This window comes from Eretmochelys imbricata, chromosome 10 (assembly GCF_965152235.1).
Source record: "Eretmochelys imbricata isolate rEreImb1 chromosome 10, rEreImb1.hap1, whole genome shotgun sequence".
NCBI lineage: Eukaryota > Metazoa > Chordata > Testudines > Cheloniidae > Eretmochelys > Eretmochelys imbricata.
Window position 1 is genome coordinate 39,355,327 of NC_135581.1, and position 11,206 is coordinate 39,366,532.

General features: G+C 51.2%; 1 protein-coding gene across 1 annotated transcript in view; it reads left to right on the top strand.

Moving 5' to 3' along the window:
• CYP11A1 (cytochrome P450 family 11 subfamily A member 1) overlaps window positions 1-4,194 on the top strand; it is a 73,336-nt gene extending 69,142 nt beyond the window's left edge. The window contains exons 12-13 of the mRNA XM_077827710.1: window positions 733-924; window positions 3,122-4,194. Of these exons, the coding sequence (XP_077683836.1) occupies window positions 733-924; window positions 3,122-3,238 (309 nt within the window). The 3' untranslated portion in view covers window positions 3,239-4,194. The remainder of the gene's footprint in view (window positions 1-732; window positions 925-3,121) is intronic.
• The last annotated feature ends 7,012 nt before the right edge of the window (window positions 4,195-11,206 follow it).

Genomic DNA, 11,206 nt, shown 5'->3' on the forward strand with positions numbered 1-11,206 from the left:
TTTAGACACAGCACAGAACTCACGGGAAACGGGATGGAACTTTAAACTACCTTTGCGCCTGCCTGATCCTGGGTTGCTGTGGGGGCTGGCGTGTCCCCCGGCCCACAGAACACTGAGCTGCCCGGAATCTCTGCTGTACCTGAGCCCCACACATTTCCTTCAGAAGGCAGCCTTCCACCACACCTGCCTGCACTGAGGGAATCCTTCCACAGCTGGATATGAGACCCCCCTTCTGCTATTCCCTCTTCCCTTTTACCCAGCGAAAAGGGGTGGGGGAGGGAACTCCCCTAGTGAGGTTAAGCTGTGCACAGATATGGAGCTTACACTCGGTTGTAAGAGCACTTTAAATTGGCCCAAAGAAAATGGGGGAACTAAGAGTGTGGCTCACTGGAGCAGACACAGGCTCGGAAACCATTGCCAGTTACAGAGTGAACACTCACAGCCTCTTTGTGTAGCACATACAGCACCGCTCTCCCTATGGAGCACACCATTAAAGTCAGCATCACACACCCCGAGGAAGGGCTGCCCACAAGGCCCTGTGTGTGGATGTCTGCTTGTGGTGGCACAGTTGCCCAGAATCACCCTTGGTGTAAGGGCAGATGCTGTTCCCTCACATTGTGACTGCAATGTCACTCCCCTGTCGTGAGCGAAGTCTGGCACAGCCCCCGTGATGGATGCCAGCTGGGAGAGCTGCTAGCAGTCCACTCACCCTCCCTCCTCTCTCCCTTGCAGACACTAGTGCAGGTTGGAATTTATGCTATGGGCCGTGATCCCAAGTTCTTCACCAAGCCAGAGCTGTTCGACCCAGCGAGATGGCTGAAAATGGACTCTACATACTTCCGGGCGCTGGGCTTTGGTTTTGGGCCACGCCAGTGCCTCGGTCGCAGGATTGCCGAGCTGGAGATGCAGCTCTTCCTGATCCATGTGAGTCTGACACCTTCCTCCTTTGGCAAAGCCACAGAATTTGCAAAGCCCCTTTATCGCTGAGGCACCTTCGCGGCGATGTAGGAGAAGGGCCGTGGGCAACTATACAGAGAACCAGGGCAACCTAAGGCTCTGTTGGGAAAGAGAGAAACAGAGGTCTAGGCACTCAGCTGTCTGCATGGCTTGCACAAGTGGAATGAGCATTGCATGGTAGATAGGTCACGCAGCTAAGGCTGAAAATTACAGTTCAGGTGCATGTGCCTGCAAGCTCCCTGCAATCCCCTTTCTTCCCCCATACTGGGATCTGAAGGTATGTCTACACTGAACACTAAGCTAGGATCTGACTTAGGGTTGAGCCCAAGCCCCCCAACCCCCTCTTCCATCCACACACAAATCAGTCTGACTCAATAAGCAATCGGGACCCAAATCTTAGGACACTGCTATGTGGGTGGGGCTGAACACGAATCCTGCTCAAACCCGGTCCTGTTGCAGTGTAGACAGAGCTCAAGCCGACCCGAGTCAGACAGTCTGTGTAGCAAAGTATAGACATGTTAGCATGGCTGTGAGACCCGGTTCCAGCAATTGTAAACCCAGGTTTACAATGCAGTGTGGCTGCTCAAGCATGGGCTTGGCAGCACCGAGCTCACAAACTCAAATCCCACAGACCCTAGTTTATAATGCAGTGTAGCCATACCCTGAGAGTCCTGCTAGAAGTGTGCAAAAAATTAGCAACAAATATGCAAAACCACTCCAATTCGGGGGGGGGGGGGGCAAGGTGTCTTTCTTTGCACTGGAAGCAGCATGGTCCAGCAGATAGCGCACTGGTTTCAGAGTCCTGGTGTCTAGGCCCAACTTTGTCAGTGCTTATGGATATTCACCTCATCTCTCTGGCCCAGAACCACAAAGGTGCCTGAATACCTTTGAGGTTCTGGGCCTCTATGTCTTAAGTTTCCCGAACTGTAAAATGGGGCTAATAATAGTTGCCTTCCTTTATAAAGTGCTTTCATGTCTGCAGCTAATGAACATGTTGCAAGGGAGGCTGAGCTGGTGGGTTGGGTGCTACCCTGGGGCTCCACAGATCCAGGCTCAATTCTCTGCCCTGGCACAGGAAGCCTGTATGATCTTGGGTAAGTCACTTAGCCATGCTGTGCCTCAGGTTCTGCAGCTGTACAGTGGGGATAATAACAGTGCCCTGACTCCCAGGGGTGTGTGAGAATAAACTCATTAAAGAATTTGAGATGCCCACATACATCGGTGATGGGGGCTACATAAGGAGCTTAGAGCTTGGCTATACTCCTGCTTAAGTCAATGACATAACTTACAGTGGTGTCTACACTGCCTACACTGTCTACACAGAGCATCTCCTGCAGACATAGCTTCCACCTCTTATTGAGGTGGAGGAATTATGTCAATGGGCGAGCACTCTCCTATTGACATAATGCATCTGTGAAGACAACTGTAAATTAAAAATGGTAAAAAGGTAATTGTAATAATTTTTCATGATACATTTAAAAACGATCCACCAAAAAACTACCTAAGATCATGAATTTTCTTCTGGCTGTTAAGCCCATTTCTCCAGTGAAAGGTGGCTTCACAATGCAGGCTTCCCAAGTCATATGGTTTGTTCTATGGCAGATCACAGAGAACTTTTGCCAGTTTTCTTGAATTTCATGAAAAAACCAAAACTAGAGAGGTACAAAATCCTCCCCAAATAAGCAACATTTTTGGGTGTGTACATCATCTCCTGCATGCACGGATGGAGAGCAAACACCATTTAGTGCAATGAATACAAGAACATTTAATGGATGTCTAGCCCCGAAGTCAACAGCACTTCCCTCAGCCAAAGACTAGGGATAAAGTCATTTCAACCTTGCTCCACAGTGGAGCTGCCAACACTCCTTTCTCATCCTCTGGTTATCAGGGTCAGTCACCTAAGGCCCCACTGAACATCAGTCCTGCAAATTTCCTGAACTGGGGTAGTCAACCCTGGATCTTCCAGAGGGCGATAGTGGCATGTGGCAAGAAATTATTGTGCCACAGGTTGAAAAACTGGCTCTTAGTGACTGGAGACTGATGTTGCATCAGATTGCAGCCACAGTGCAATGAGACCTTCTCTTTCATTTCCCACATTGGCTGGAATCAAGATGATTTTGCATCTCTGACAGATTATCATTGTCTCCTTTATTCTATTTCCCAGATGCTGGAGAACTTCAAGATAGAAACCAAGAGAGGAGTGGACGTTGGTACCCAGTTTGACCTCATCCTGATCCCAGACAAACCAATATACCTTACGTTACGGGCCCTGGACTCCTAGCCATGAATGGAACAGAAGCTACCACTCCCCACTGATTCTGTGACAAGGCTGGGTGATGGAACCAATGTCAACCCATCTTGAGCCAGCTGAAGAGCTGTCACCTCTGTTTGGGACAATCTGGGTACATATGATTTATGTCCTTGTGGAACTTTGTCTCTAGACATAAAAATTAGACCCTAGTAAGAAGAAAAGAATGGGAGCTAGGGGTTGGGTGTGATGGGATTCCCCAGGGTGCAACCTGAAACTTGGGTACCACTGAGCCCTCTGGCCTATCAGCCTGGGCTCCCTCGCACATTGTGATGTCATGACAAGATGCAAACCTCTGGTAGGTACTGCACTTACACAGACATCCACAAGCAGGGACACACCCAGCTGAGTTACATGAATGCTTCTCTCAGCCACTCATGGACTAATAAATTTATTTGAGCATAAGCTTTCGTGAGCTACAGCTCACTTCATCGGATGCAACACAAAAGCTCATGCTTAAATAAATTGGTTAGTCTCCAAGGGTGCCACAAGTCCTCCTTTTCTTTTTGCGAATACAGAGTAACACGGCTGCTACTCTGACACCTGGCATGAACTAATAGAGAGGCTCCAGCCAGTCTGACCAGTGTAAATTTATTACCTGATCCACCGCTCCCTCAATGTGGAGAGGCCATAACACAAGCCTTTGTAACTGAGGTGAGATTGCCCAAGCACTTCAAGCAAACTACACTGTTTTAAGTAAAGTGTCACACAGATTTATTAGCTACAGAAAGATAGATTTTAAGTGGTAGGCATAAAGATCAGAGAACATTGTCAAAGAAAATAAAAGATTAAATGCACAATGTAAAGCTTAGCCCTTATTACACCAGGCAGTATCAGATCAGTGATTTTCCCACCCCACTGGATGTTACCGTTCTTAATATACAGGCCTCTCATTAAGTCTGGACCAGTGTCCCCAGATGACCATCATCTTCTTGGTGTGCCTGCTGCTTCCAGCGTACATGTGGAAGGAGAAAGGCCAAGATACGCTGCAACTCTTCCTTATTTTATACCCTCAGTCCATGTGATACTTGCCCAGATATGTCCCGGTGAGCTTTGCTAAATCACAGTGATAGAGTAAACCCCCATTGTGTGCACTTGGGTGACTGTCATTTGACTGTAAATCCCTTGAGTACAACATCCCTGCTGATTAATGGTCATGGAGCACCATCCTGGGCGTGTGTCCTTTGTATATCACCTGCAAATTTACAGCATATTTCAGTAACAACCATACAGCAAAAATCTCATAACTGTATACATACTAATGCTATACATATTTGGACAGAACGGGTTTTAGCAGAGCATGACTTTTCATATACCTTACATGGCATACTTTGTATGAAATATCACAATTACATGACAGTGATGAATATGGGGGTTTCAGGGTGCTATTTTGAGGTTATAGTGTGTCACAGTGGGGTGGGAGCTCCAGGACCCTAACCCAGGGTTTGTCTGTCACTGCCTTTGCTGCTGACCAATGCAATAGTCACTGGAAGAGACAATCTGGCTAGGCAGCTGAAGGGTGCTAACTGAAGTCTCCAGCCTGGAAAAAAAATGTGCCTTTGTGATCAAATTCCTCCAGTATTCAAGGCAAAGTAGAGACTGTCCACAGGGCAAGATGAATGTTCATGCAAGTCCCCTGGCCTGTAGACCCCTGCAACATAGCCCCAAACCTCAGGCAGGGAAGTGGCAAAAGGATCCAGACGTTTCAAGCGTGTTAGCAGAGTTAGTCAAGGTCACCTTGACTGTCAGCATAGCCAATGCTGCCCTCTCAAGTGCACTGGAATGGGAAGATGCCCATCAGCTTTCAACCACCCATGTCATAGCCTTTGAGAAATTTTCCATAGGCACCACTGCTTTACCCTTTTCTCACCATTGTTTGCCAGTACACTGTCTAGCTGGGAGAAATATAATGGTTTGTCTTTGAATAGCACCTATCAGCTGAAGGTATGTTGACACTGATGGTGTAGTTGCCGACTTGGGTAGAGTTACCCAAGTGTCACGGATTCACAGGTCTCGTGCTCTCTCCTGGCTCTGTACAGTACCTGGGAGGAACCCACTTCAGTATGACAGCCCTTCCCGGGGGTGGGGTCCACTCTCTCGGGTTAAGCTATAGGCCCCTCCGCCTCCACCTCTCTGACCCTCAGTATGCCTGTCTCTCAACGTGGGCCCCCTCAGGGAGTCCCTTGTTCTGGACCCCCCCGGGGCCTCCACTCCCAGAGAGAATAATGCAGTCCTGATCTCTGGACTGGAGTGATTCTCAGACAGCATAAAACAGAAGTTTATTGAGCAGATGAACCCAGCACAGGAAATTCTCCTGCCCCTCAAGCCTAGCATCCCGCAGCGCAGTATATCTAAGTCTGTCCCACATCCAAGTGGGCTCTGGCTGCTCTCTCTCTGTCCAATCCAGCAGCTCCTCATTCCAGCCGATCGTCCAATATCATATCCCCCAACATCTCCTCCCGTCTACTTTTTCTTCCATTCCAGGTAAACAGGTCACTGGGGCCCTCTCTCTTCCGTTCTTTGTTCTTTTCTGGCTGGAACTGGTTGGTCAGGACACCGGGATCCTCTCCTTTCAGCCCTTTGTCCTCCCACAGGCCAGAACTGGCTGACTGCCAAGCTGGGGTGGGACTCTTAGTCACCAGGTCACCACTTGTTAGGGAACCCCATCTCCAGGCCATTGTCCAGCGTTCCCAGATGCTAGGCGAGGTCACACCTGGTCCTCTACAACAACAAACCCTCTCTCAACAATGTGCTAAACACACAGCACACAGGGAAACTGAGACACACACACACACACACTATTCATGTAAAACACTACCAAAATCCCCAACTTTGTCACATCTCTCCTGCACTTCGAGTCTGAAGTGAGTTGGGTCACTCCAGCCAGTGAGCTGTGGAAGTTCAGGCCCCCCTCTCCAGGACAAAGCATCAGCTATAACATTCATGCTCCACCCCATATGATCATCCTGGTGGATCAGAGTCCACCTTAGGAGTTTGGCATTAGCCCTTTATCCGTTGACCATGGCAGGGTGGGTGGTCAGTGTACACCATAAAGCACCACCCAAATAGATAGAGCTGCAGCTTTTTAAGAGCCCATCCCAGGGCCAGGCATTTCTTCTCTAGGGAGGAGGAGCAGCTTCTTGCTCAGGTCCACAATGGGGTCTTTCTCCCCCTTCGTAGTGGCCTGTATCAGCACTGCACCCAGCCTACTGTCTGAGGCCTGTCAGAGAACACCCTGAAGGATTTGTCCAGATCTGGGTTTATCAGCACCAGCCCCTGGATCCGAGCCTCCTTCAGCGCACACAGTGCCCCAGCACTGTTAGGTCCAGACCACCCTTGTCTGGCTTGCCCAAATTACCAAGCTTCGTAATGGGAGCTAAAGTGGGGTACAAACCTTCAGCAGTACCCTGCCATCCCATTAGCGACCCGGGCCTGTTTTTTGAATTGAGGAATAGGCCAATCTCTGGTTATCTTCACCTTGGCTGTCTCTGGCTTTGGGCAGCTGCTTCCCACCTTGTGGCCCAGGTACAACACATCTGCCACCCTCATCTTACCCTTTCCGGCCTCTACCATCCAGCCTACATCCAGGAGGCATCCCAGGCCCCTCTTCACTGGGACACTTGTTTCTCCCAGGCTGGGCTGAAGACATAGATATCATGAAAGTACACCAGGCACAGTCTTCCTCCCCGCTGTGTAACTGATCCCCCAGGCACTGGGAAGTGGCAGGCACCCCCTTGAGGCTGAAAGGTAGGACAAGGAACTCAGAGCCCTATAAGGCTGATGGGAGCAGATTTCAACCTGGCAACTGGGTCCAAAGGCACCTGCCAGTCGCCACTGGTGAGATTTGCAGTAGTGAGGAAAAGCCCATGCCACACATACCTTGTCTAAGATTTTTTTAATTCTAGGCATGGGGCAGGCATTGAACATGGTGACAGCACTGAGCTTCCAATAGTGCACACTGGCTCTGATCGACCCATCTTACTTGGGGACCAGCACCACGGATGAGTCCCAGGGGCTGGAGGATGACTGGATCACCGCTAATGCCAGCATGTCACTGTTTTCCCAGAGATTGTGAATGGGGAACACCTCCCATCCCCCCCTGGACAGCTAAATTAGTGAGCTCCCCTGATCTCTGCAGGTGGGCAGGGGTTAGCTGTTCAGAGAGGGGAAGTTATTCCAGTAGGAGGTCGGCTCCTGGCTTGGGAGAGAGAGATTCACTTTCCCCACCCTCCCACCTACACGGCTGCACCAACAGTCTCCCTGTCAAAGTACAGCTTCTTCATGTCTACATGGTACAATTGCCCAGTTGGGCCGCTCCAGTACATGACTCAGCTGGTTGCTGGTTTCACAGGGCTCTTCCCAGGCACCATGTGCACTGAGCTGAGACCCCCCCCACTTCCGGTCCCCGATCAGGCACATTGTTGTACCAGCCCTTTTGCAGTTCCTGGGCCCCAGCTAGGTTCTTCCTGACCAAACCCATGAGCTCAGTGAGCTTTCCCCAGAACGATAGTTCAGAATCCACCACTGTTTCCCTGTTTATTTCTCATCAAGTCCAGGGGTCCCCTCCTTCTCCTTCCATACACCAACTCAAAAGGGTGGACCCCTGTGAATTTCCGGGGCAGTAAATGTTCTGTACCAGCTCTCGCCGGGTGCGCTGCATCCCCTGATGTTTAGAAGAAGGGACATCCCACCGGTGGTATTTCTGGGAGACCACCAGACACGCTCTGATCACCCACATTTACTTTTCCCTCAGGGAGCCCTTTTTTAGTACTGGGTCACTTTTCTCACCTGGAGCCTTCCCTAGGATCTTGCAACACCATGGCCCACAAGGCCCGAACTTTTTCAAGGAGGGATTCTGCTGCGGTTAGTTCTAGAATTCAGCTGCTGGGTTCAGGGACCAGCCCTCATTGCTGTGCCTTAGTATTACCACCTTGGTACAAGGCCTTGGTCTCAATCCTGTTAAGCCTTGTCCCTGGCAACTCACTCCCCACCACTGGCGGTTCCACACACCCCTGCTGGGCGGATTTCTGGTGCCAGGCCAAGTGGCCCTCCCTGACCTCAGCCACAGGCAAGGACCAGGGTGCTGTCTGGCCAGTTTTTCAGTCCATCCCCCATCAGTATCTCTGCAGGTAGCTGATCATGCACCCCAACCTCTTTTGGGCCCCCATTCAGATTTATCCTCGCTACAGGACTTTCACTGAGGGTCCGACCACCCCCAGCACCCGTGTCCCAGTGAGGGTACAGAACGAGCCTGCTGCTTTGGTTGCTGCATCAAAGCCAGTGTGAGTCTCCTCTCCCCTGTGCAGGGCTGTTGGCCCAGTCAGCTCCAGGGGCTGGCTACGGACAGGCAGATAACCAGAGCTTTGCAGTTCTTCCCACATGCTACTAGCCAGGGGGGAAAATACCCCCCTCTGTGCTGGCTGGGCCATTTTTGGGCCATTCACATGCTCACTGACGTCTGCCCTCTCCACCTTCCAATCTCTGGGTTCAGCTCTTAGGTTCACCTTTACTGGTGCAGGGTTTGGATCCTGTCTTAAAGAGACACAGTCACTTCCCACTGATCTGCCGAAGGACCCAAGAAGGTGAATGGCTGCCATCTGGGAGCCTTCCCCCAACTTACACGGCCCCTCAGCAGCTTGTGAGGTTGCACCACACCCAGAAGAGTCTTGGTCCCAGAACCTCTTCACCCCGTGAATGTCTTCCCACTGACGCCTACCTGTCATTCCCCCTGGGGATCAGAGGGGCCTGAGCCCAGGAATCACAAGCAGACATATCTGCGGGACTTGGAGTGGAAGCCCCTGTGCCTTCCCCACTCCCTTGGCCTGGCCAGCTCTGCCCCAAGAGCTGGCTGGATGACTGCTTCCCAGCTCACTCTCTCAGCCTGCATTACAGGCTGTCTTCCTTTTGCTCATTAACCCTTCGAGGGTTCTCTTGGGTGAAAATTACCTGTGTCTTTGGGCATGACACCACCTTGAATCCTTTTGCTTGAAGTAATGACATCTGAGGTCCCACAGGTCCCAAGGAGGGGATCTGCCTGTTCTGGCATTCGTGGGAACTCCCACCTTGGGCTTCCTGGAGTCTCACCTCTGAGAGGTCTCTGGGTGACTCCCCTTCTGAGTCCCCAACACGGGGTCTCTCTCCCCACCCCATCGGCTCTCCATAACCTCAAGTCTGCCAGCGTACCTGCACCTTGCAGGGCTTTGGGCTTCTGAGAGCTGCCCCTATCCAACCAGATTAGACACATCCTCTGCGAGAGTGGACCAGCACTCTTTTCCCCCTTTCAGAGAGATATTCCCCCAGCAGGGTGGTGACCTCCTCATATGTAATGCCCAGGGTTTCTTGTGCACCCCAGAATATTTTCCTGTCTGCCTCGGAATCATTCAAACATAAGCGGCAAAGCCTGTTGGAACCTTCATAGTCCCCAGCCTCTGCACCATCCATTTGGCTGGACACTGGTATGGCCTTGGGACCAAGCATGGAGGTGAGACAGTCTGTTCGCAGGGTCAACCTGGTTCAAATCACAAGTCTTCTCACAGGCAGTGAGGTCGGCATCAATATACCTCCCGCATTGTACTGGGTCACACTTTGGACTCTAGGCTTCCTGCCAAATTGGCATCTTGGGGTCTTTCCCCACTTACCCCACAGGAGGCGCTCTGGGCCTGCCTCTCCTCCAACTCCAGTTCATGTTTTCACTGCTCCAAGCAGTCAGTTAGTCTCCGTTCCTCCGGTTCCAGCTCCTTCGCTCTCAGCTTCACAGTTTTCATCTCTTCATATCCACTGTGGGGAACCCAGGTTGGGAAGCCCTTGTCCTGGCTGGGGAAGGGGGTACAGTGGCCCCCCTGCCACTACCCCACTGTCCTGCTGCTACTCCCAGGCTCTCCGGGCATCCCGGAAGCCCTGCTAGGATCTGGAACTTGCTCCTCAGACTGGTCATTCTCTACCAGCCAGGCAACCTATAGTTCCTCGGTGAGCCTCCCAACACTCAGCCCTCTCTCCCTGCACAGACGTGCAAGGTCCCTTTTAGGAAGCTGGTTCTAGGCCCTTTCCTTGATGGCTCCTTCAATTCCCTTGTTTTATTGCTGGCAGGAAACCATCTACAGGGTGCAGCCACCAACCATCCTCTGCTCCCAACTTGTCATGGACTCACAGGATTTATGCTCTCTCCGGGCTCCGTATGGTCCCTGGGAGGAACCCCCTTCATTGCAACAGCCCTTCTCGGGGGTCCACTCTCTCTCGGGGGATAAACCTCTCTGAGGCTTCAGCATGCCTGTCTCTCACATGCAGCAAAAAAAGGGAAACTGAGGCACGCACACATAATTCATGTAAAACACTACAAAAATCCCAAACTTCGTCACACCAGGCTAGTTCTTATCCAGTTAGCATGCTAACAACAGCAGTGTAACCATGGCTTCCTGGACAATGGCTTCAGCTAGTCCCCGGTATACATACCTAGGATTTCAGATGGGCTTGTACTTGGGGCAGCTATTGTGCTGCTATTTTCTGCATGCCAGCTTGATCAGAATAAGCATGATATGACTTTACAATGTGAAAATTACACCTCCAGATCCAGTGTTGATGTACCTTGGGAAGTTCAAAGCACTTTACAACCATGCATGAATTTAGCCTCACATCCCCAACACGTTAGCCCCATTCTACAGATTGGGAACCGAGGCACAGAGAGGCATCACTTTCCCACAGTCACACACCGAGGTGGGATTAGAACTGAGAGCATGCTCACCGGGATTTGCACAGTCTCAGGTTAGTGCAGGGGTGGGCAAACTTTTTGGCTCGAGAGCCACATCGGGGTGCGAAACTGTATGGAGGGCTAGGTCAGAAAGGCTGTGCCTCCCCAAACAGCCTAGCCCCTTCTCCCTATCTGGCCCCTCCCACTTCCCGCCCCCCTCAGAACCCTCCCCATTCAACCCTCCCGTTTCTTGTCCC